General features: G+C 34.5%; 1 protein-coding gene across 3 annotated transcripts in view; it reads left to right on the top strand.

The window, feature by feature from the left end:
• Positions 1 to 25,806, top strand: part of Lrrcc1 (leucine rich repeat and coiled-coil centrosomal protein 1) — a 37,988-nt gene extending 12,182 nt beyond the window's left edge. For all 3 annotated transcript variants that reach the window (XM_047522112.1, XM_047522121.1, XM_047522127.1), the window contains 13 exons: positions 1,137 to 1,333; positions 2,641 to 2,788; positions 3,648 to 3,796; positions 8,280 to 8,484; positions 9,016 to 9,155; positions 10,314 to 10,515; positions 12,793 to 12,978; positions 20,397 to 20,571; positions 21,692 to 21,855; positions 22,224 to 22,432; positions 22,523 to 22,660; positions 22,981 to 23,116; positions 25,113 to 25,806. In XM_047522112.1, the coding sequence (XP_047378068.1) occupies positions 1,137 to 1,333; positions 2,641 to 2,788; positions 3,648 to 3,796; positions 8,280 to 8,484; positions 9,016 to 9,155; positions 10,314 to 10,515; positions 12,793 to 12,978; positions 20,397 to 20,571; positions 21,692 to 21,855; positions 22,224 to 22,432; positions 22,523 to 22,660; positions 22,981 to 23,116; positions 25,113 to 25,235 (2,172 nt within the window). In that variant the 3' untranslated portion in view covers positions 25,236 to 25,806. The remainder of the gene's footprint in view (positions 1 to 1,136; positions 1,334 to 2,640; positions 2,789 to 3,647; positions 3,797 to 8,279; positions 8,485 to 9,015; positions 9,156 to 10,313; positions 10,516 to 12,792; positions 12,979 to 20,396; positions 20,572 to 21,691; positions 21,856 to 22,223; positions 22,433 to 22,522; positions 22,661 to 22,980; positions 23,117 to 25,112) is intronic.
• The last annotated feature ends 623 nt before the right edge of the window (positions 25,807 to 26,429 follow it).

Genomic DNA, 26,429 nt, shown 5'->3' with positions numbered 1-26,429 from the left:
ATTTGGGAATAAACTGCAGCAAACATGACTGTACAGTCTTTTTGTGAACATGTCTTCATTTCTCTTCAGTAAAAAGCTAGTAATGAAATTTCTGAATTATAGGATAAGTGTATGTTTGTTTTTATCTGAAACCAAAACTTTCTCCAAAATGGAAAACTCTGTATTACTCCCATCAACAATATGTGACTGACTTCTAGTTTTTCGACATCTTCACCAATATTTGATGTTAGCATTGATTTTATTTTAACCATTCTATTGGGTATATCCTAGTATTCATTTTTATTTTAATTTGCATTTCATTAATGATTAATAACATTTCTCATGTGTTTATTATGTCCATGTGCTTATATATTTTCTTTTTGAGGTATCTTCAAAATTTTTGTTCATGTTTTTCTTGGGTTATTTATGTATTACCATGTTGTAAGAATTCATTATTTATCCTGGATAAAAGTATTTTGTCAAATGTACCTTGTGTGAACATTTTTTCCCAGTCTGTGGCTTACACCTTAATTTCCTTAATGGCTTTTTTTTTTTTTATTTTTTTTTATTTTTTTTGCAGTGCTGGGGATCGAACACAGGGCTTTGTGCATGCAAGGCAAGCACTCTACTGACTGAACTATCTCCCCAGCCCCTTAATGGCTTTTTGATACTTTCACAGTTGCAACAGGTTTTAGTTTTGATAATTAATCTCATTTTTATTTTATGTTTATTGTTTTTTTGTGACTTCAAGATTTTTTTATGTATCTCTAAGTAACAAAGATATTCCTCTGTGTTATTCTCTAAAAGTTCTATGGTTTTATCTTTTGTGTTTAGGCCTATGTATATGGTGTACATATCCCTATGGATATTCAGTTATACCAGCACCATTTGTTGAAAAGGTGTTTCACTGGATGACTTTGATTTCTTTGTTTTTGTTTTTTTATTTATATTTCCTGAAAGTTTTCATTGTTATTTGCAGAAGAGTTAACTTGATAGAAACTTATCTGTACTAGAAACCGAATTCCCTGTCATTAATTTCCATCATATCTAGTTTATTAGCCCTCAGTCTTTTAGAAAGCCTTAATCCTTAGCAAAATTTAAAATTTTAATTTTTATACTGAATTGAACTTTTAATATACTTTTTTTTTCCTTTCTAGACTTCTACTACTTTAATAGATAATGTTCCTGAAAAAGACCTAAGACCAAAAAGAGACACAGATATAACTTCTGAAAGCGACTATGGAAACAAAAAAGAATGCAGTAGAAAAGTTCCTCGAAGATCAAAAATCCCATATTATGCCAGAAGTATTCAAACTATTAAGCATCACAATAGAAACAACAACATTTTTGTAAGGTACTTATTTAGTTTTAGAATTCCAAGTAAGGCACCCAGAAGATAGTGTGGCTGTCTCCTTCCTTAAAGCTATCTTATGGTGATATTTATTTATCACTTTTAACATCAGAGGTATAACTTTTCAGTCCTGTGGGCTCTAACTAGGTCAGTATAGTCACCTCTCTCTGGTTCTGCAGGTTCTTCATCAGTGAATTCAACCAACATTATTCAAAAATATTTTCTAAAAAAAGTTATTGTTAATGGCATGTGTTACTAGTAAAGCCTATAGTGTTTCTATACTGAACATGTATAGACTGTTTTTTCTTAAATCATTACACAGCATTTACATATATCAGGTATTTTATGTAATCTATTATCACACCATTCTGTGTAAGGACCTTGAGCATCAATAGGTTTTGGTATCTGAGGAGGGTCTTGAAGCAAATTGCCTGTAGAAACCAATGGACATTTATATACTTGTATAAAGGATTACTTTCTCTGTCATTGCCAAAGTTAAGAAATCAATATATAAAACCAAAATTCCACTGCATTCATTTGCAGTAGGAAATAAAACCAATAAAACTTGAGTCTTAGATGTCTAGCCTTTTTTGTCTCTTGTCAGCAAGTCTAGATGGGGAGTCAGGTCCTAGTTAGATGGTACCTACTGAGTTGAGGATCAAAGGTAGGTATGGTGGTTATGTTGAATGCCATTAGGATAAGGGAATCTAATGTTTGTACTTTCGCAATTGGAATCACCATGATAGTTGTTCAGAAATGACTACTCTGGGATAGATAAAATCAACTTTTTACCTCTTTAATTTTTCCTTTTTAAAAAATGAATTCTTTTGTTGTTTTAATTCTTTCATCGCTGTCCAACTGTTTCCATGTATACTCAGTTACTTAGTTCAGTTATATTCAGGATGTCCATTGCAATTTCTTTAGTCTCTTGCTAATGATGGAATCTCTTTGTTCTGCTCTGTTATGTGTCCATTTTAGATTTTCAGTTTTCAAAGGTAATTTTATCTGTCATTTTTCCAGTTCTTGGGTGTCATCTTACCTTAATCCTAAGTGCTGATTTTACTTTTTAAATTATTTTGATATATTCAAGAATTCTACACAACCTGACTATGTTGAGCACTTAACTGTCTTTCTTATAATTTTGAGGCTCTCCATCAACAAAGCACACCCATAAAATTTATGAAGTAGTACTATTACTTAATATCCTTTTTTAAAAGGTGTTTGCAAATGTTACTAAAATATTAATATTAGAGAATAGTATAAACAGTGTACTTTTCTTGGAATTATTTCCTGAATTTTATTTTTTGCAGTTGTAATCGTAAAATCAAACAACCTTACTTTAAAGATTTGTATGTAAGATCATCTTTAGCAAACTGTAATTTTTTACAAGAATTAGAAGAACAGAAGAATGAAATCATTAAAGTAGAAAATAACATCGCAGAAGACAACACATACCGGGTAAAATTTAGGAGTTAAGAAAAAATGAATGTGAATAATCTTAGTTTTAAGTATAATGTCTCAGAAAACTACATATGTTTCTATGAGCAAAAATGTTGTAAATATTAATGAGAATTTTTCCTTCCTGATTTCCAGGCATTGTGTAACATGACTGTTTTTATAATTTTAAAGGAATAGAAAATTACACATTTATTTAAGATCAGATGTAAGTGAAATCATTTGTTACATACTTATAGAGGGAGAAATCTTTTCCACTTCTTATTTCTTAAAGTAGTGGTTCCTAGCTTTTTTGAATGTCAGATCCTTTTCAATAAGGAAATCTGAAGCTCTTCTCAAAAAGCAACCTTTACACACAAAATGTTGTATATGATTTCCAGGTTTTCATGAACTAATCTGAAACCAAATTTTGGGCATAGGTTAAGAGGTATCAAAAATTTTCTAAATTACTTTGTTTGCTTGAACAGCATTCACGTTGAGAATTTTTAGTACATGTTCATTTTTTACTTTACATTTTTTATTAACTTGCCAGTTGTACTTGTTGAAGTACTAGTTAGTTGTTCTTCTGGTTGTACTTAGTAGGTTTACATTTATACCTTTGTTTACTGCTTTTCTCCCCTTATTCTCAACCCTGGAGACTTTAATATTGAGGAAAACATATAATTATGTTATGATAATAATAATAGCAGCTAACATTTTTTTGAATGATTTCTATGTGCCAGACACAGTTCTGCACTGTTTGTCATCCTTTACTTCTATTAATTGTTTAGTAGCTCTTCGAAGTGAAGTAAGATGAATAATTGAGACGGTAAAAAGTTAGGTTACATTTCTAAGTTCACCTAACGCTGTTGTTTCTTTTCAGTCTCTTGTTGAACAACTAGACCAAGAGAGAGAGATGAGATGGAAAGCTGAACAAGCTGAAAAGAAGCTAATGGAGTATATTGATGAACTACATAAGCAAGCAAATGAAAAAAAAGATGTTCATAGCCTGGCTCTACTTACCACAGACAGGTAAGGCCAAAATATGTAAACCTAAAGGATACCTTGTAGCATAAAGAATATTAAAGTTGGAGCTGGAATACCTTAATTTAAATTAACTACAGAATGATTAAAAAACAAATGTTTTCTTTTGATTTGAAGAGTTAATGTTTTGTTAACTTGTTACATAATTTAGGAATTCCAGGTATATTTATTTGAGCCCTTAAACTGGCTGGGAAGTGTCAGATAAATATATAGATATGTATTATAAGTAAAAAACAAGCAGGTATTGGCAAATTTTTTCTGTGAAGTTCCAGATTGTATAAAGGACCGTGTTCACAAATTTTTGTTTAGGTTTCATGGGTCCTCATTAAACTGTTGTCACGTTTGTCTTTTGAAATTGGCCATGGTACCTGATAGCCCAGGTTTTTTTATTCCATTTTTATTTTTTCTTTCTCTGCCTTCATTCTAGCTCCCATTTTATCTCATGATACACTGTTTAATACAAGTCAGTCTTACTCTACTGCAATCTATGAAAATACCAGTTTTCTAAATATAGTACTTGTTTTTCCCTCTGTTTTCTGTAATTATTTCTAAAGTTATACCTTTCTTCAGATGGTTATAAGATTTTTTTCTACAAACTTTCTTTTGATTTTTATGTCTTCTTACCCTTGAAGGAATGCTAGTTTTGTAGACTTGTTATTTGCCACAAAATGGATTTAAGAAGTTGCTCTTGTTTGCAGTTTCTGTCTGTATAGTGTAAGATCTCATTTGAATAACAAGTTGATGTATACAACTCCCAGCCCAGTTTCCAGTTTCTGTTAAGCATTTAACTGGGAAAGTTTTATGATACTATGTGGTAATTTCTACCCTCCTACCCACTTCTGTGTTGTGTAAGAAAAATTATAAAACCTGTTATGTACATTATGAGAACCTCTACAATTAAGCAAACTGTGATGCATTATGCTATTACAGTCCTCTCTCCCCACCACCACCATCACCATTTTTGTGTTTGGGAATTGCTATCTTTTAAATGGATAAAAGATGGTATTTAGCAGGGATGAGAGACCAGGATGGATAAATTAACAGTTCTCTGACTACCTCAGAAAAACAGCACTCTTGCTTGAAGTAGGTAAGTGGGTAGCCAACATTATCAGCAACACCTTTATAGAAACCCCTGTAACTGAGTCATGGACATGACCGTGGAAAAGAGGATTCATCTTTTTCTTCAGAATGAAACAAAACTTATTCTAGGAGTTGTTTTTATTTCATTTTAATTCCTTTTGGCTTATAATTGAAATTCCTTACAGATTTGATAATAGGCTATCTTCACTTAGCTAAATACAAAGGAATTTTTATTTTATTTCATACTGTAGGTATTATTTAGTGGAATATTAGAGGAAGGTGGGTTGAGTCTGCTTACTAGATTCCATTTAATTTGGAAGGATTTGGGTATATTTCATCATTATCCTTGTATAACTTGATTTAACCCATCATTCTCATATTACATATTCATTGTACTTGAAAAATCTTTTTTTTTCTGATTCGAATTTTATGTAAACTCATGTTTGTCTGTCTGTCTGCCCTTTTGAAGTTAGATCCTGACCAGTCTTGATATTCCCATATGTGCTTTGTTAGAGACTCTGTATCCCTAGCGCCTAATACAGGGTCTGGCATCTAGGTGTCATACATACTGTATTTGTCATCTTAAAAAATTAATCTTGTTAGGTGTGGTGGTGGCTTGTCCTGTAATCCCAGCTGCTCAGGAGGCTAAGGCAGAAGAATTGCAAGTTCCAGGCCAGCCACAGCAACGTGTCAATAATTTAAAAAAAAAAAAATTTATTTTAAAGGCTTGACATATAGCTCAGCGGTAGAACACCCCTGGGTTCAGTCCCCAGCCCACCAAAAAAAGAAAGAAAGAAAAAATATCTTTTCTAGCGTGATATGTTTATTGTTCAGACCTCCTTGGTAAACAAATTTACTTATCTAATTGCATTCTAAAATTGCCTTGCCTGTATTTCTCATAAGATTTTTAAGATTAACATATCCTCAGGCAAACTCATCCTGCTTCCTATTTTGTATTCTTGGCTCTGATAAGTGGTGTTCCATCAGCATCTGGACAGCCACCAAAAGTAGAAATCTAGGAATAATTGTTCCTAGATTATTGTTTTCTTTCTCTTTCTCATATCCCACAGCCAGTAAGTGTTGATATGCTCTTCATTCCATTTCTAAAAATATACTGAATTATCTCCTCTATATTCTAAAATTCTTGCATTAATTTATGTTTTATCTCTTGCTTAGATAATTGCTCCAGCTCTCCTTGTCTATAGCTTCAGTGGCCCCATCCTGTAGTCCACAGAATAATAAACTCTGACATTCTCATAACATCAAATTGGAGTTGAAAGAGTAAACAAAGAAAGACCAGTATGAACACTACTCTTTTGAAATACAAGAAGAGAGATAACAAGAACAAAAATTAGAGAAATGACTCTAGTAAAGAAATTGATGGATATATTTCTTTAAATACGGCCTAGAAGCAATAGATGCTGGGGCAGCAGCCTAGCTCAGTAATTTCTTCGTGAGGCTATCTTTTCCAAATACTAGACTTTTATTACATCATCAAATATATTCCTGTAGAATGTGGACGAGGGGTGAGGGGGAAAGCATCTGACCCAGGCTAGTTAAACATAATGTATTAACCCATGTCCACAGTGATATTCATGCGTGCACATATGAACTAAATCGAACTAATCAGAATCTTCCCTGTGACTCTTCTAAATTGAGCTAGAAGAAGATAATCTTTTCATTTGGTCCTCAGATGTATTAGAATGGAAGTCCAGGAGTGTTTGTAGTCCTTCCCTCTATATCCCCTGCCCACTGCCCCCAAACATAAAGACACCTAACAGTTGAAACAACTGAAGATAACCTCTAGGAAATCAGGTATAAAGAATTCCAATGGAATTAATGTTCTTGGTTTCAGTGGCCCCCAGAATAGTTCTAGTCTTCTCTTTTTCTAAGTTTATCTATGTGGGTCAGTAAATTCTTCCATTTTGTTTAACTAGTTAAGAGTTTTTAACTATAACCAATGGGTTCTGATTGACACAAAGCAAGCATCAATATGTGGTGTCTGGGGAAGATACAGAGAAGTCAAAGTTGATTTTCAGGTAGTTATTCATACATCACTTAATACCACACAACTTTATAAATATGTCTTTTTCCTCTGTGACTATAGTGAGTTTTTTGAAGGCAAAGACTGCATATTATTCCTCTTGCTTGCTTTTTAAAAAGTCCACAACTAGCCTGTATGCATGAAACATTAAGTATTCAGTAAAGTCTTAAAGTGGAGTAGGAAAGCTTATTTAAGATGAAGTTTCATTAATTTATGTAGAATGTAGAACATTTTTCATTTGGACACATTGTTAGGGTCAGGGATGGGGAAAGGCATATACTGCATTTCAGCCGTTTTTCTTTTTTTTACTGAAATTACATTTTGAAACATACTTCAAATCTTCCTCTTTACTGTACTCTTTTTTTTTAATCTTTTAATTTTTTACAGGCTGCATTTTGGTTCATTGTACACAAATGAGGTACATTATTTCATTTCTATGGTTGTACACGATGTAGATTCACACCCATTCGTGTAATCATACATGTACGTAGGGTAATGATGTCTGTCTCATTCCACCATTTTTTCATACCCCCCACCCTTTCATTTCCTTCTACATAATCTAAAGTTCTCCCATTCTTCTCTCACTCCCCACCCCCTCACCCCCATTACATATCATTCTGCACTTATCAGGGAAAACATTTGGCCTTTGGTTTTTTTGGGATTGGCTTATTTCACTTAGCATGATATTCTCCAATTCCGTCCATTTCTTTGCAAATGCCATAATATTATTATTCTTTATGGCTGAATAGTATTCCATTGTGTATATATACCAGAGTTTCTTTATCCATTCATCTGTTGAAGGGCATCTAGATTGGTTCCACAATCTAGCTATTGTGAACTGAGCTGCTATAAACATTGATGTGGCTGTGTTACTGTAGTATGCTGATTTTAAGTCCTTTGGGTAGAAACCGAGGAGTGGGATAACTGGGTCAAAAGGTGGATCCATTCCACGTTTTCTGAGGATTCTCCACACTGCTTTCCAGAGTGGCTGCACCAATTTTCAACTCCACCAGCAATGTGAAAGTGTGCCTTTTTCCCCACATCTACTCCGACATCTATTATTGTTTGTGTTCTTGATAATAGCCATTCTAATTGGAGTAAGATGAAATCTTAGAGTTGTTTTAATCTGAATTTCTCTAATTACTAGAGATGTTGAACCCTTTTTCATATATTTATTAATTGCCTGTATGTCTTCTTCTGTAAAGTGTCTGTCCAGTTCCTTGACCCATTTGTTGATTGGGTTCTTTGTATTTTTGGTGTAAAGTTTTTCTACTGTAATCTTAACATTGACTACATTTTTTTTTTTTTTCATTTTCTACTTTAATGCTGTTCATAATTTCTGCTTAGGCTAAAGGATATTATTTTTAGAGAGAGAACTGCCAAAGCACAACTTGAAGTTATGGTTCACAAGCTTCAAAATGAAATTAAAAAATTAACTATTGAATTAATAAAAGCAAGAGATCAGCAGGAAGATCACATTAGACACTTAAGAACCCTGGAAAAAGCATTAGAAAAAATGGAGAGACAAAAAGGGCAACAGCAGGCAGCACAGGTATTTTTCTTTTTTAATCTATCAGTGATGTGGATTAATTCATAGCTTCTCATCTGTAATAAATTATACTATATGGTAAATCTAAAAGATATTAGGCTGTATGCAAAAAATAAGTTATTGTTAATTTAAATATAGCAGTCATGTTGACTATGGAATCATGCCTAAATTAAGGCTACCAACACTTACACAAAGTAATTATAAGAAGAGGAAATATTGAAGGTTATTAATTAGGCTTTTATTTCTAAGAGCTAAGTTTTAAAAGTTAGGAGAGTGGGGGACTTCAAGGAATTTCATTTTCACAGTTTCTGAAAAAAATTCCCATCAAAATTTGTAATGCAAATAAGCAGTAGTTAGTGCCAGTATATTTGATGCTTTTAAGGTTATACTTTGTGTGACTTGTTAATAAACTTCGAAAATAAACTTGGTCACTAGGTCTAATCATTTAAAAAGGCACTTTTATGGGCATTGGCATTAAAATAGAAGTATGGGAGATTGTTGTCTATGAACTATAATTGTGTGTACTTTTCTCAGATAAGACTTCTCCAAGAGGTGGAAATCAAGGCTGCAGCTGCTGATAGAGAAATAAACTTACTTCGAACTTCCCTTCATCAAGAAAAGGAACAAGTGCAACAACTTCATGAACTTCTGGCATTGAAAGAACAAGAACATAGGTAAATGAAAAATGTATCAGAAAAATATTTTTTTTTAATTTTTTGTTGTTGTTGTAGATGGACATGATACCTTTGTATTATTTATTTTTTTATGTGACACTGAGGATCAAGCCCAGGGCCTCACCCATGCTAGGCAAGCACTCTACTACTGAGCCACAACCCAGGCCCAGAAAAATATTGACTCTTAAAAATGAGTAAAAACTTCCCCCAATATTTAAAGACCGAGATTGAACATTGATGAAGTCTGACAGAATTAGCTCATGGAAAATACCTTACTTATGTACCCATTAAAATCAGCCCTATAGCAAGAACTGGTAGGTAAAAAACAAATTGATGCTTTTATTTTCTGCATTTGAAGAAAGACTTTGTAACAGTGAAGCTTGATCTACGCATTTCTCCAAACCTGACCAAAAGTTCACATAAAGAAGTTACTTAATTTACTTCCAAGTAACTTCTTATTAAATTAATCAGTATTTATTTCTCTGAAGCAAGGATCTACGAAAATAATGGAAAATAATTCAGTGCATGCCTGTAATCCCAGCAGCTAGGGAGGCTGAGGCAATAGGATCACAAGTTCAAATCAGCTTCAGCAACTTTGCAGGGCACTGACTCAAAATAAATAAAAAGGGCTGGTGATGTGACTCAGTGACCAAGTGCTCCTGAGTTCAGTCCCCAGTACCAAAAAAAACTTAACCCCAATCCAAAGATTTATAAATACTTTTGCACTTTCACTGACATTTTATTTTAAGCTAGTACCAATCAAACTGCATTTAAAAAACAAGGGCCCAGTGTGCTCTCTGATAGGTAGAAGCTAACTGGAAAAAAGGGAGGGTGGGGAGGGGAAGAATAGAAATCCACGGATTAGACAAAGGGCGAGGGGAATAGGAAGGACAGCAGAATTAATCAGACATACCTTTCCTAGCCTCATATTTAATTATACAACCAGGGTAATTGCATCACATACAACCACAAGAATATGATCCTAAATAGAATAAGTTATGCTCTGTGTGTGTTTAATTTACCCAGATACATCCTACTGTCATGTATAACTGAAAAGAAGCAGTTAAAAAAGAAAAAAAAGAACTATTTAAGGACCTTTACAATGTTTCTTTTTAAGGGAACAGCATTTTTTTGATTTGTATTTGTTTTTCATTCTAGGAAAGAACTTGAAACTAGGGAGTTTTTCAGTGATGCTGAGTTCCAGGAAGCATTAGCTAAGGAAATATCCAAAGAAGAGAGAAAACATGAACAAGAAATAAAAGAATACCATAATAAAGTTGATATATTAAACCAGCAATATTTGGATTTAGAAAATGAATTCCGTATTGCTTTAACTGTTGAAGCCAGAAGATTTAAAGAGGTAACAGTTGGTATCTAGCTCTTTATTGAAAACAGAATCAACAAAATTTTTGTTTGATAAGAAGACTGCATTTTAGAGTCCTTGCTCTATATGCATGCTGGTTGTAGGATCTTAAACAAATTTTATAAATTCTTAGAACCTTTGTTTCCTCACATAAATAACTAGTCTTAATGAGATTGAAAAGACTATTAAGATAATAAATGGTGAAGTAAAGATAGTAGTGGAATGGGAATGGGAAAATGTGAATTTCCGTCTGCTACAGTAGAGCAGGAGTTGACAAACTAAAGCCCCCGGGCAGAACATGGCCCACTGCCTTTTTTTTTTTTCTTCCTAATAAATTTTATTGGAAAGGTGCCATGCTCATTTTGTTATATATTATCTGTGTCCACTATCTGACTCTTTACAGAAAAAAGTTTGGCAACGCCTGCTACAGAGGAACAATCTTGCTCCTATCCCACCAGTTATATGCTAGATCCTGTTTGTACTTTTCTACTGAAGGGTATGGCTTCAGCAAATCTTCCATCTCTCTGTCTCTTACATCAGCAGTTTTTCTTTCTCTATTGAACCATTCCCTTCAGCACATATGCCTTCTGTGATTTCTCTTAAAGAAAACTCTCTTGATCCCATTTGGCTACCACCTTGTTTCTCTACTTTGATTTATAACAGAATTTCTCAAGTATATGTTTTTGCTCTCACTAATTACTCTACTTCTCTCCCCTCTCACCTATTCTGAGTAGGGTTTTATTCCTGTTGCTCTACTGGCATTGCTGTAGTCAAAGCCACTAGCAACAGTCACACTGAAATTCATCCATTGAGTATTCATTTGATTTGACCTAGGAGCAGCATTGATGGAGTTGTTCTCTCCCTCCCTCTCCAGATTCTTTCCTCACTTGCTTGTCAGCACACTATATCTCCTGGGTTTCATGGCTTTCTGTTATTTCTCCTCTTTTCAGTCTCTTCTATTGATTTTTCTTATTTTCTCCAAAATTCCATTACTGGAAATGCCCAAGTTTCAATCCCTAACCTTGCTTTTCTAGACACAGTCTCTTGGTAAACTCCACCAGCATCATTTTATTATATCTCCAACCTGGATCTTTTGCCTGCATTCCACACTTGTGTGTATAACCACCTACTTAAAATCTCTAATTATTGACTTTTTCTCAAACCACCTTCAACACTTTTTCTATCTTAATAACATCTCCATACTACTAAGGGCTTAGATAAAAAATTAGAATCAGGGCTGGGGAGATAGCTCAGTTGGTAGAGTGCTTGCCTTGCAAGCACAAAACCCTGGGTTCAATCCCCAGCACCGAAAAAAAAAAAAAAAATTAGAATCATCATTGACTCCTCTTTGATAGTGCATATCTCATGCCTCAAGATATTCTGTCACCATTATGTTGAAAATATATATAGTCATTTCTTATCACCTGTTAATGCCACCCTAGTGTAAGTCACATGTTTTCACCTGTATCATTTTAAAGGCTTTTTAATTGATCTTCCTTCTTCGATCCTTATCCCTCCTTTCTGTTTATGCTGATCATAGCAGCTGCAATGTTCTATTAAAATGTAAGTTAGATCATATGACTCCTCAAAGTTTTGTATTGTACCTCCAGTTCATTCAGGTTAGTTAAAAGTTCTTTATAATTTAGCCCTCTGATTTCATGTCCTACCATCCTTCCCTTCATCCATGCCACTCCCAATGACACCAGCCTTCATTGCTCTTCCTCCAGCATTCCAAGCACATTTCTGCCTAGAACATCTTCTACAAATATTTGCATACTTCTCTTCTTTACCTCCTTCCAAGATATTGATGCAGTATTACCTTCTCATGATTATGTCATTTAAAATTGAACTTGCCTCTCCAACATTTCACATCCCTTCAACCTTCACCCAAGCACATGTCAGTGAACAAGCTATATAGTTTAGTGTGCTTATCATATTGTTAGTCCCTACCCACTAGAATGTAACCTTTACAGAGGCTGGGATGTTAGTCCATTTTATTCATTGATACATTCGTATGCCTAGAACAATGATTGGCATACAATAGGCTCTCAGTAACTATTTCTCAAATTAATGAATTCTGGTTGTAGATCCACTAATTTCCTGGGTCTCAGTTTTATCATCTGGAAATTAGTGATTGAAACAAATTATCTCTGAATTTTATTCTTTTTCTAAACTCTGATTCTAAAAATGAAACATGGAAGCTATTTACAGAAGCAAATTTTTTTACTTATTTGGAAAACTGTCATTTATATAAAATGTAATTTTGAAATATAGGTTAAAGATGGTTTTGAAAATGTTGCAACTGAGTTAGCCAAGAGCAAACATGCTCTTATTTGGGCTCAACGGAAAGAAAATGAGTCTTCCTCTTTAATTAAAGATCTGACCTATATGGTAAAGGAACAAAAATCAAAACTTGCAGAAGTTTCCAAATTAAAACAAGAAACAGCAGCAAATTTACAGGTAAGACATCATAACATTATAATTTGCTTCAATTTTTTATATCATTTTTTTCAACTGTGTTATGATTTTACAAAATACACAAAATGAACTTTTTTTTGGTACTGGGATTGAACCCAAGGATGCTTAACCACTGAGCCACATCCCCAGCCCTTTTTTATTACTTTTTATTTATTTATTTATTTATTTATTTATTTATTTATTTTTTATTGTAAACAAATGGGATACATGTTGTTTCACATAGAGTAAAGGCATACCATTTGTGTAATCATAAATTTACATAGGGTGATGTTGGTTGATTCATTCTGTTATTTTTCCCCTTCCCCCACCCCTCCCATCCCTCTTTTCCCTCTATACAGTCCTTCCTTCCCCCATTCTTGCCCCCCTCCCTAACCCTCACTCTAACCCTAAAACTAACCCCTCCCACGCCCCATTATGTATCATCATCCCCTTATCAGCGAGATCATTCTTCCTTTGGTTTTTTGAGATTGGCTTATCTCACTTAGCATGATATTCTCCAATTTCGTCCATTTGTCTGAAAATGCCGTAATTTTATCATTCTTTATGGCTGAGTAATATTCCATTGTATATATATGCCACAGTTTCTTTATCCATTCATCAATTGAAAGGCATCTAGGTTGGTTCCACAATCTGGCTATTGTGAGTTGAGCAGCAATGAACATTGATGTGGCTGTATCTCTGTAGTATGCTGATTGTAAGTCCTTTGGGTATAGGCCAAGGAGTGGGATAGCTGGGTCAAATGGTGGTTCCATTGCAAGTTTTCTAAGGAATCTCCATACTGCCTTCCAGAGTGGCTGCACTAATTTGCAATCCCACCAGCAATGTATGAGTGTACCTTTTTCCCCCACATCCTCGCCAACACCTATTGCTGCTTGTGTTCTTGATAATCGCCATTCTGATTGGGGTGAGATGGAATCTTAGGGTGGTTTTGATTTGCATTTCTCTTATTACTAGAGATGTTGAACATTTTTCCATATGTTTGTTGATTGTTTGTAGGTCTTCTTCTGTGAAGTGTTTGTTCATTTCCTTAGACCATTTGTCGATTGGGTTATTTGTAGTCTTGGTGTTAAGTTTTTTGAGTTCTTTATAGATTCTTGGAGATTAGTGCTCTATCTGAAGTATGATTGGCAAAGATTTTCTCCCACTCTGTAGGCTCTTTCTTCGCATTGCTGATAGTTTCCTTTGCTGAGAGAAAACTTTTTAGTTTGAATCTATCCCGGTTATTGATTCTTGCTTTTATTTCTTGTGCTATGGGAGTCCTGTTGAGGAAGTCTGGTCCTAAGCCAACATGTTGAAGATCTGGACCTACTTTTTCTACTATAAGATGCAGGGTCTCTGGTCTGATTCCGAGATCCTTAATCCATTTTGAGTTTAGTTTCGTGCATGGTGAGAGATATGGGTTTAGTTTCATTCTGTTGCATATGGATTTCCAATTTTCCCAGCACCATTTGTTGAAGAGGCTATCTTTTCTCCATTGCATACTTTTGGCCCCTTTGTCTAGTATGAGAAAATTATATTTATTTGGGTTTGTGTCCATGTCCTCTATTCTGTACCATGGATCTACCTGTCTATTTTGGTACCAATACCGTGCCGTTTTTGTTACTATTACTTTGTAGTACAGTTGAAGTTCTGGTATTGCAATACCCCCTGCTTCATTTTTCCTGCGAAGGATTGCTTTAGCAATTCTGGGTTTCTTATTCTTCCAGATGAATTTCATGATTGCTTGTTCTATTTCTGTAAGGTACATCGTTGGGATTTTAATTGGAATTGCATTGAATCTGTATAGCACTTTTGGTAGTATGGCCATTTTGACAATATTAATTCAGCCTATCCAGGAACATGGGAGATCTTTCCATCTTCTAAGGTATTCTTTGATTTCTTTCTTTAGTGTTCTCTAGTTCTCATTGTAGAGGTCTTTCACCTCTTTTGTGAGATTGATTCCCAAGTATTTTATTTTTTTCAAGGCTGTTGTGAATGGGGTAGTTTTCCTAACTTCTCTTTCTGAAGATTCATCACTTATGTATAAAAATGCATTAGATTTATGAGCATTGATCTTATATCCCGCTACTTTACTAAATTCACTTATGAGTTCTAAGAGTTTTCTGGTGGAATTTCCTGGTTCCTCTAAGTATATAATCATATCAGCAAATAGGGATAGTTTGAGTTCTTCTTTTCCTATTCGTATCCCTTTAATTTCTTTGGTCTGTCTAATTGCTCTGGCTAGTGTTTCAAGGACGATATTGAATAGGAGTGGTGAGAGAGGGCATCCCTGCCTTGTTCCAGATTTTAGGGGGAATGCTTTCAGTTTTTCACCATTAAGAATGATATTAGCCATGGGCTTAGCATAAATGGCCTTTACAATGTTAAAGAACGTTCCCACTATCCCTATTTTTTCTAGTGTTTTGAGCATGAAGGGGTGCTGTATTTTATCAAATGCTTTTTCTGCATCTATTGAAATAATCATGTGATTCTTGACTTTAAGTCTGTTGATATGGTGAATGACATTTATTGATTTCCTGATGTTGAACCAACCTTGCATCCCTGGGATGAAACCCACTTGATCATGGTGCACTATCTGTTTAATATGTTTTTGTATGCAATTTGCTAAAATTTTGGTGAGAATTTTTGCGTCGATGTTCATTAAGGATATTGGTCTGAAATTTTCTTTCCTCGATGTGTCTCTGTCTGGTTTAGGTATCAGGGTGATATTGGCTTCATAGAATGAGTTTGGGAGAGTTCCCTCCTCTTCTATTTCATGGAATACGTTGAGACGTATTGGGATGAGCTCTTCTTCAAAGGTTTTGTAGAACTCGGCTGAGAAACCGTCAGGTCCTGGACTTTTCTTTGTTGGTAGGCTTTTGATGACTTCTTCTATTTCATTACTTGAAATTGGTGTATTTAAATTGAGTATGTACTCCTCGTTCAGTTTAGGCAATTCATATGTCTCTAGAAACTTGTTGATATCTTCGAAATTTTCTATTTTGTTGGAGTATAGATTTTCAAAATAGCTTCTAATTATGTTTTGTATTTCAGTCGTGTCTGTTGTGATATTTCCTTGTTCATTCTGAATTTTGGTGATTTGGGTTTTCTCTTGTCTTCTCTTTGTTAGTGTGGCTAAAGGTTTATCAATTTTGTTTATTTTTTCGAAGAACCAACTATTTATTTTGTCAATTTTTTGTATTGTTTCTTTTGTTTCAATTTCGTTGATTTCAGCTCTGAGTTTAACTATTTCCTGTCTTCTTCTACTTTTGGTGTTGGTCTGTTCTTCTAGGGCTTTGAGCTGTAGTGTTAGGTCGTTTATTTGTTGAGTTTTACTTCTTTTATTGAATGCGCTCCATGAAATAAATTTTCCTCTAAGTACTGCTTTCATAGTGTCCCAGAGATTTTGATACGATGTTTCTTTGTTCTCGTTTACCTCTAAGAATTTTTTAATTTCCTTCCTAATATCTTCTGTTATCCATTCATCATATAATAGCATATTGTTTAATCTCCAGGTGTTGGAGTAATTTCTGTTTTTTACTCTTTCATTTATTTCTAATTTCAATCCATTATGATCTGATAAAATACAAGGAAGTGTCTCTATCGTCTTGTATTTGCTAACCTTAGCTTTGTGGCATAATATATGGTCTATTTTAGAGAAGGATCCTTGTGCTGCTGAGAAGAAAGTGTATTCACTCTTGGTTGGATGGTATATTCTATAAATGTCTGTTAAGTCTAAATTATTGATTGTGTTATTGAGTTCTATGGTTTGTTTGTTCAATTTTTGTTTGGAAGATCTGTCCAGTGGTGAGAGAGGCCTGTTAAAATCACCTAGTATTATTGTATTATGGTCTATTTGGTTTCTGAGATTGAGAAAAATTTGTTTGACGTACATGGGTGAGCCACTGTTTGGGGCATAGATGTTTATGATTGTTATGCTTGCTGATTTATGGTTCCCTTAAGCAGTATGAGATGTCCTTCTCTATCCCTTCTGACTAACTTTGGCTTGAAGTCCACTTTATCTGAAATGAGGATGGATACCCCAGCTTTTTTGCTGGGTCCATGTGCATGGTAAGTTTTTTCCCATCCTTTCACCTTTAGTCTATGGGTATCTCTTTCTAAGAGATGAGTCTCTTGCAGGCAACATATTGTTGGATCTTTCTTTTTTATCCAATCTGCCAGTCTATGTCTTTTGATTGATGAATTCAGGCCATTAATATTCAGGGTTATTATTGAGATATGGTTTATATTCCCGGTCATTTCACTCATTTTATTCATTTATTTGTTTATTTTTGACACGACTTGATTCCTCTTTATTTGAGAGTTCCTTTAGGATAGCTCCTCCCTTTGCTGATTTGCTTCTTTGTTTTTCATCTCTTCTCTATGGAATATTTTGCTGAGAATGTTCTGTAATGCTGGCTTTCTTTTTGTATATTCTTTTAGCTTTTGTTTATCATGGAAGGATTTTATTTCGTCGTCAAATCTGAAGGTAAGTTTTGCTGGGTATAAGATTCTTGGTTGGCATCCATTTTCTTTAGGGCTTGAAAAATGTTATTCCAGGCCCTTCTAGCTTTTAAGGTCTGGGTTGAAAAATCTGCTGATATCCGTATTGGCTTCCCCCTGAATGTAATTTGGTTCTTTTCTCTCACAGCCTTTAAGATTCTGTCTTTATTTTCTATGTTAGGTATTTTCATTATAATGTGCCTTGGTGTGGGTCTGTTGTAATTTTGTGTATTTGGAGTCCTATAAGCCTCTTGGACTTGATTTTCCATTTCATTCTTCAGATTTGGGAAATTTTCTGAAATTATCTCATTGAATAGGTTGTTCATTCCTTTGGTTTGTTTCTCTAAGCCTTCCTCAATCCCAATAATTCTCAAATTTGGCCTTTTCATGATATCCCATAGTTCTTGGAGATTCTGTTCATGATTTCTTACCATCTTCTCTGTTTGTTTGACTTTGTTTTCGAGGTTAAATATTTTATCTTCAATATCTGAGGTTCTGTCTTCCAGGTGTTCTATCCTATTGGTTGTGCTTTCTATGGAGTTCTTAATTTGGTTTATTGTTTCCTTCATTTCAAGGATTTCTTTTGTTTTTTTTTTTTTCAATATCTCTAACTCTTTATTGAAATGGTCTTTTGCTTCCTCTATTTGCTCTTTTAACTGTCGATTGGTGCGTTCATTCAATGCCTGCATTTGCTCTTTCATTTCATCGTTTGCTTCCCTTATCATGTTAATTATGTACATTCTGAACTCCCTTTCTAACATTTCTTCTGCCCTGCTGTCATTGGATTTTATTGATGTAACATCCAGATTTGTTTGAGGCATTTTCTTCCTTTGTTTTCTCATGTTGTTCAGGTATCAGTGGACTGCTTAGATGTTGCAGATTTCCTCTGTTGACTTATAATGTCCCTGAAGATTGCTAGTGTATCCCCTCTTATCCTTCAGTAGCCTGAAGTCTTAGAGGAAGTTGATACTGCGGTGATCCCCAAGGAAGCTGCCTCTCTAGGGGTGGTGGTCTTCAGGTGGGGTATATTCCCTGCTAGTGGGCAGAGGTGCCTCTACTTGTTGACCAATGGTCATCCAAAGGGGAACTAGGCTGCGGGCTGAGGCAAGGCCTGTTTGGGCCTGTGTCTCTAGTTTTACCGTCCTTGTGGGAAAACCTCACGCGGCAGGGAAGACTCACCCAATGGGGAGTCTCGCTGGTCAGTTCCCCTCCTAGAGGTTCCCCTCAGTCCACAACTACCGCCTGGGCAGGGCAGCCTTCCCAGGCAACGTTCCCAGGGGCCTGGACCTACCTCCTGGGCCTGGGAGCCCTGCCCTTCGCAGACGAGTCTCCTTAGGTAGCCCCTCCTCAGAGATGCTGCTCGCAGTCCTGGAACCTTCGCTCCGCCCCTCAGCTTGTCCCTGTGTAGCTCTTTCAACAAAAGGCGCATAGGCCCCTGGACCAGACCGTGCTTTGCACCTAATCGCCTGGCTATGCGACCCCTCCTCTGAGCAGCCACTTGGAGCCTTGTAGATATGCTCCAAGCCCCAGTGACCCGCCGCTCACCTCTTCCTCCAGGCAGCCACCCGGTGTTCTGTGTGGGCGCTTGGAGATCAAGCAACTCACTGCGCACCTCCACCTCCTCAGGACAGCTGCCCCCCATTGTTCAGGCGGTTGCTGAGTCCAAATAGCTCGCCGCCCAGCTCTTTCTCTGGCAGCTGCCGAAGCCCCAGCAGAGTGCTCCGAAACCAAGCACTGTGCTGCGCGGCCTCCTCTGCAAAGTTCCCCACTTTCCGTGTTCACTGCTCCAGCAGGGAGAAGGGTATCTTGCCGAGCAACTCTACTTCACAAAGTTCCCTGCGTTCCGGGGCTACCGCCCCATCCGGGACGCCTCCCCAGTGGGAGAAACTCACCTGGCGGCTTTGAGTTGGTCCCAAGTCACTCACTATCTCCTCTTTCGAATCTTGAGTCCTGGAGCAACATGAAATGCAGCCGCCCTCTAGTCCGCCATCTTGAAACCGCCCCTTTTTATTTTTTATTTTGAGACAGGGTCTCACTAAGTTGCTGAGACTGACTTTCAACTTGCAATCCTCCTGTCTCAGCCTCCTAAGTCACTGGGATTATAGGCATGCACCATCACACCTAGCCACAAAACGAAATTTTAAATGATAGCAATTATATATTGTGACGTGTATGAAAAAAAGTGCAACTAAGGGGATTAGAGTTTTGATTTCATGTATTATATTGCTTAGCTTAAAATATATATGTAAATAAGTGAATTAATTTTAAGAAGCATGTTAAATTGGTCCTCAGTTGTACAGGTGATACAACAAAAATTGGATTGGTAGTGTTCAAATGGTTGAAGTTTGGAAGCGGAGGGATTGGTTGAATTTGGGAAACACCAGTTGAATTTCTGATACAAATGTGGTGGTGATGGTGCTTTTTGGATACACTTAATCATAGTAGTTTTTAAACTAATGTTTTTATTGCTGTTGCCTCGATTAAACATAAGTACTATTTGCCCCAAGGACCACTCAGTTTTGGGGAAGTAACTTTTAGAATGTTGAGGGCTGGGGATATATAGGGATATATAGCTCAGTTGGTAGAGTGCTTGCATTGCAATTACAAGATCCTAGGTTCAATCCCCAGCACCACAAAAAAAAAAAAAAGAATGTTGATATAAATGCTTCATGAGAAATTTTGAAAATTACAAATATAGTTTCTCCTGTATAATTTTAGAATTAAATTCAGAGTGTCAAAAGCTTTTTATTTCATGGTTGATCTTTTTCTTTAGTTAATAAAAACAAACTTCTGATATATAACTTGGCAACATTTTTGTTTGTACTTGCTTAAATAATGTTTTTTTCTCTTTGTAAAACGCAAAAAAAAAAATTGAAATAAGCACTTAATCACTTTTTTTTAATTTGGGGGTTAAACAGAATCAAATCAACACTCTTGAAATTTTGATTGAAGATGACAAGCAGAAGAGTATTCAAATAGAACTTCTCAAGCACGATAAAGTCCAGCTTATATCTGAGCTAGCAGCCAAGGAATCACTGATTTATGGATTAAGGACAGAAAGAAAAGTATGGGGACATGAGCTGGCACAGCAGGGTAAAATTCTCAAATTTTCATAGGCACAATAGCCAATAAATCTGGGTGTTGAAAAGAAAAGGGTGTAACTGCCTTGAGATACCAGGGAAAAAGATGACATTTTATCTTGAAGAATATGTAGGCATTTGCCACTCAAAGAGGAATGACACCTCTTAGAAAATGGAAAATAGTTTATTATACCAATTAAATTATAACTGATATTTTTAATTTTTCCATTTAATTTTACTCCTGTAAAAAACATAAAAATTGTACCTATTTATGGAATACCTTGTTTTTATGCATATGTACATTTTTTGTAATTTAAAAAAAAAGTTTTTTCTAGTTGTAGGTGGACACAATACCTCTATTTTAATGTAGTGCTGGGGATTGAATCCAGTGCCTCCCACATGCTAGGCAAGTGCTCTATCACTAAGTGAGCCACAATCCCATCCACATTTTGTAATTTTTAAATCAGAATAAAATGTCTCTCCTCAAGTATTATTTATTTATGGTAAAAACTTCAAAATGCTTTTAGCTCTGATATTTTTTATTATTTTCTTCCCAATATGATTTTGAACCATGTGTACCTTTACAATAAATTGTTAAAATAATTATTATATGATGATTTTAAATTATTTGATGATTTTAAATTATTTGTATAGTATGCAATTGTTTATATTCAGATGTTTGTAACAGTTATACTATTGGACATGCAGAAATATAAAATAGCATATGATTGAAGACCACTTTAGGTTTAGGTAAGCCCTCCATCTCATTCTTTTTCCAGTTACTATAAGACAAGAGATAATATGCTGTTTTACAGTATTTATAGATGCCTTCAAAATTATGAATAGTTAGATATTGGTCTTAATGGAGCCATGACATGAATTAATATTACATGTCTGAGTTACTTGTCTTTGATTTTATTCATGATTTTAGATTTGTAAATAGCCCAGGTGTATAGAAGGCTTTTTGTTCGCTTCCCCTCTCCCCTTCATATTATACTATTGTATGCTTTGTGATTTTATACAATTTTTCTGTTTATTTACTATATATTCTACATTCTTAAAAAATTTTTTTCATAAAATAAAAAGCCTCCAAGGCATGTTACTATTTCTAACTGATGATGTTTGTTTTTAAGGATCCACTCTAGCCCAGAATCGTGGAAAATTAGAAGCTCAAATTGAAAGTTTATCTAGAGAGAATGAATCTCTAAGAAAGGGAAAGGAAAGGGATATTGATGCATTAAGAATAAAGTGCAAAATCATAGAAGACCAAACTGAAACCATTGCAAAATTAAAAACTGTAAGTTTGACATTTTATTTTGAAAAAGGGCAAATGGCAGGTTTGAAAATCTCTGGATCGTAGCATCTACAAAATAATTTGTCTCAGTGATTCCCAAGTGTTGTAGAATATAAGACAAATATCTTATATTTCCTTTTATAATATTTGCCCCTTTGCTTTTGAAAGTGCTACCTGATGTTTATTAACTTGAATTTTATGGAAAATTCTATTATTGCCTTAGAAAAAACTGGAAATAACCTTGTAAAAGAAGTTATAAAAAAATTAGCATGTTTATAATAGCCTTTTAAATGATAAGTTAAACCATATCTTATCAGAATATGAAACATTTAAGATTGATAAAAATGAAGTACAGATTTTTTTTCTTAAAGAGTTTACAAGAAAAAGATGAACAAATCAAAATATTACAAGAAAAAATCACCCATATAGAAAAATCTGCTCAAGAACAACTTGACGAAAAATGTGCACAGCTGGATAGTATAATTGAGAAATTGGAAAGACACAATGAAAGAAAGGAAAAGCTGAAACTACAGTTGAAAACAAAGGAATTAGAACTTGATGAAATTAGAAAAGCTTACAGGTATTGTACACTATTTCTCACTGAGAAAAAAAATAGTGACTTTATAATTTCATATACCTAATTTACTTTTTAATTTACTTCTCATATTAGTACACTTAATCAGAAATGGCATGATAAAGGAGAACTTTTATGTCACCTTGAAACACAAGTAAAAGAAGCAAAAGTAAAATTTGAAAACAAGGAAAAGAAACTTAAAGCCGAAAGAGACAAAAGTATTGAACTACAAAAGTAAGCATTATGTCCTACAGGATGTTGGGGTCTCTTTAAACATAAACAATGATTTGAGAAGGGTAAAATGTGTAATACTCAAGAGGAAATAAAATTTTACCTTGTATATAAATGGAGTTCTAAAATTTGTAAAATTGAAGTTTCTTTTAAAAATAAGTTATTATATAGTTTAATGATCAGTTCTTGTGTCAATATAAAGTGGTATCAATAACACAGCATATGGATAGCCCTCCCCCCCCAAAGGAAAAAAAAAAAACACTTGTATACACACCCTCCACATACACACATATATACATAGGGTTTTTCTCACTTTTTTTAAGAGATGCAATGAAAAAGCTTCATTGTCTGGATGATGCCTTTAAGAAACAAGTCGACGCAATTGTTGAAGCTCATCAAGCTGAAATACTACAACTGGAAAATGAAAAGCAGAAATGTATTGATTCTGCAAATTTAAAGGTACTGTAAGTAAAATTCACTATGATAATCAGTATTAAATAGTTATCACTAAATAAATTAGATCTTTGGAAATTACAAAGGGAAAAGGCAGCATGGTTTTATGACCATATAATAGATACGGGTGTTACCAAAACTGTCATGAGGCCAGGTTTGGTAGTACTTCAAGTTAGTTGTGGGACATAATTCTAATGAAATTAAAATTGTAAATTTGATCCTTGTGTGCACCTGATCCAAGATCTCTGGATGAAAATTTTCATCTCTGTAACCAATCCGTCCCTTTGTTTGTACCTAGGTAAGGAGAGAACCTTGAAAAAATTCTCAGAAAGTACTCTGTTCATTAGAGTCTGAAACTATCAGCCTTATCATCTTGATAAGGTTGACAAAGTTGAATAAGTTTCAGGTGAGGCTAAATCAAAGGAAAAGCACCTCTGAAGGTTTTTATTAATACAAATTCATGAGCCTTCCCTCAACACTTTTATATCTTGACTGAGGCTCAAGATATTTTAAAATTTTTTAAATATTTTTAAAATTCCACAGATGATTCTGGTATGTCCCCTGTGCAGAAATCCACTAGAGTTGGTTTTGAATCTCCATTTTCCCTTATTTTGAGTGGTAATAAGAAACTAAGGTGTCTGGGTGACTCTCATGCCTGCTGAGGCAGGAGAATCTCGAGTGCAAAGCCGGCCGCAACAGCTTAGCAAGGCCCTAAGCAACTTAGTGAAACCCTGTTTCTAAATACAATTTTAAAAAGGACTGGGGATGTGGCTCAGTGGTTAAGTACTGGTTCAATCCTCAGTACCAAAAAAAAAAAAAAGAAAAGAAAAGAAACTAAGGTATCTGAGACTCGAAATTCAAAAATGAACAACTGCAAAAGAAATTAACAAGGCAAAGTAATGCTCTATCTAGGATCTAATTAAAGTTGTGACTTCAAGTGAAATAACCTCAGTATTCCATGCAAATAGAAAGAGGTCTTTGGATGTAATCACAATGAATAAAAATAACTACAAAATTTAGTTATTTCAAGTCAATAGATACTTCAGGTTTTTTTGTTTGTTTGTTTTTTAACATCTACCAAGTACTTAAAAACAGCATATCAGGTAATTCCAAATAAAATATAAGATTAGAACCTTAACTGAAAGGAAAATACTGAGTTCAGTGTTGGACCTTATGCCAGTATGAAGTAGCATTAAAGGAAAGAATTCATTTAAAAGAGGAGTTGGAGAAATAGAACCAGAGCTTAAATGTGATCAGGTGTTGCGGGCGAGAGCAGGGTGGTGGGGGGAGGCTGGTAGTACTCAGAAATCACAGAGGTGACAGTTTAAATTAGAAGAAATAATGATTTTTCTAAGGGGAAATGTATATTAGGGGTTAGAAAAAAAAAAAAAAGGATGGCCATATTGGTGTATCAAGAATGTTATAGAAGAATGTTTCAAGCAGAAATTAACAGTGTCAGATATAGAGGACCTAGGGAAATGTAAGTTAGGAATAAATTATAAAATGATCTCTAAAAAATGATAATATAGAACCATCAACGGTACTTTCAGAAATGCAGTAGGGACTAAATTGAAAAGGTTTCCTTGTGGAGGAAGGTTATTTCAGGTTTGAAGATCCATCAGGAAACTGGTTTTTAAGTTGAACTTAAGACTGAGTACGTATAGGCTGCACAGGATAGTAGAAGGAATAAGTCAGAAAACTCTGGCCTGTGATACATAGAAATTGCACAACCTTGAAGAAATTCTCTGTGCTCTAAAATAGTTTAAATTCTTTTTCACAAGAACCCTATGAGAACTAAATCAATATATACAAAAGTATTTTTTATACTGTATAAACATATTTTCCCTATTAGCATTTGAACAAGTTATATTTTACTAACCTTATCCTACTGAATGAATCACAAATTACAAAATACATAGCAATAAGTTGACTTTTTTCTTTCAAATGCATTTTTAAAGTATGTTTTCTTTAGGAAATTAAAAAAGTAGTTTACACATTTTAGGTTCATCAAGTTGAAGAAGAAATGCGTGAACTTCTGGAAGAAACATGCAAGAACAAAAAAGCAATGGAAGAAAAAATTAAGCAACTTGCTTGTGCTCTAAATGAAATTCAGCAAGATATGTGATGGTTCTGAGAACGAATTTAATTGAAATGGACCAGTAGACCTATTGTAAAAATGATTAAATATTGTAATAGTAGTAACTGCTATGACTTTGAAATGTCTCTTTCTACACATTTCATTTTGAATATATTTTAAAAGATTTTTGATCAACTATTTGTATATGTAGGTTTTTATAATAAATTGTTGATAATTATGTGTGTTAGAAAACCTCTTATAATAACTAGATTTACAACACTTTTTGTTGTTTCTGTGCTATACATTGTTTGGTAATTACACGATTGCCTGAAGATTTGTAAATGAAGATTAGTATTTTGACTATATAAGGGAAAATATTTTAATCATTGTTGTTACCATTTTTGTGTTAATGAAGAACTAATTATATTTATTGGTTATCTTTTAGTTGATGTAGCTCCATTCTTTTAAAGTGCTTATAAGATATAACCAAGAAGTATTTGAAATTTGTATGATAAAAGATGTGGCATTCTTAAGAAAGCATATGTAGCCATCTCCATATCCCACCTACTACCACTATAATGCATATGACTTTTCATTAAAGATTACATTTAAAGTTTTATTAATATTGTCTCTTCCAGAAGATGAGCACTACTGTTGCATGCTCATTCTCCCTTTTAGTCACTGTATATGAAGAGAGTTTTGATTTTGCAACTTGGAAACACTCATATCAAGTCATTAATTGTTATTTTATTCTTGTCACCTTTTAATGCTGTGTATGCAGAGTGAGCCCCTGAGTGCTATGCCCTTCTACTATTTCTGAGAGGAGACAAAATATAATGCCACATTTTAAAAACTCATATGAATAGTAAACTGTTTTAAAAAAATAAATGTAATAGAAAAAAAATGCTTCTTAAAGAGACAGTCAAATTTCATTATAAATAAGCTTCATACTAAAATCTAAAACGACAGAAGACAGACCAGTACATGTAATGGGAGTCTCAGAAGGGAGATAAAAAGAAATATTTGAGAATACCTGAAAACTTCCTAAATTTGTTTGAAAATTAACTCACAGATAAAAATTTTCAATAAAGCCCAAGATAAAAAAGAATCATCCCTAGACATGTTATAGTCAAACTGTTGGAAAAATCTTGAAAAGAGCAAACTGATTCAACTGAAAGAGGATTAACAGTGTAACAGCTGACATAAAAAATAATGCAGTTTAGGGGCTGGGGTTGTGGCTCA

This window comes from Sciurus carolinensis, chromosome 1 (genome assembly GCF_902686445.1).
Source record: "Sciurus carolinensis chromosome 1, mSciCar1.2, whole genome shotgun sequence".
NCBI lineage: Eukaryota > Metazoa > Chordata > Mammalia > Rodentia > Sciuridae > Sciurus > Sciurus carolinensis.
This window is presented reverse-complemented; position numbering and strand designations above follow the sequence as displayed.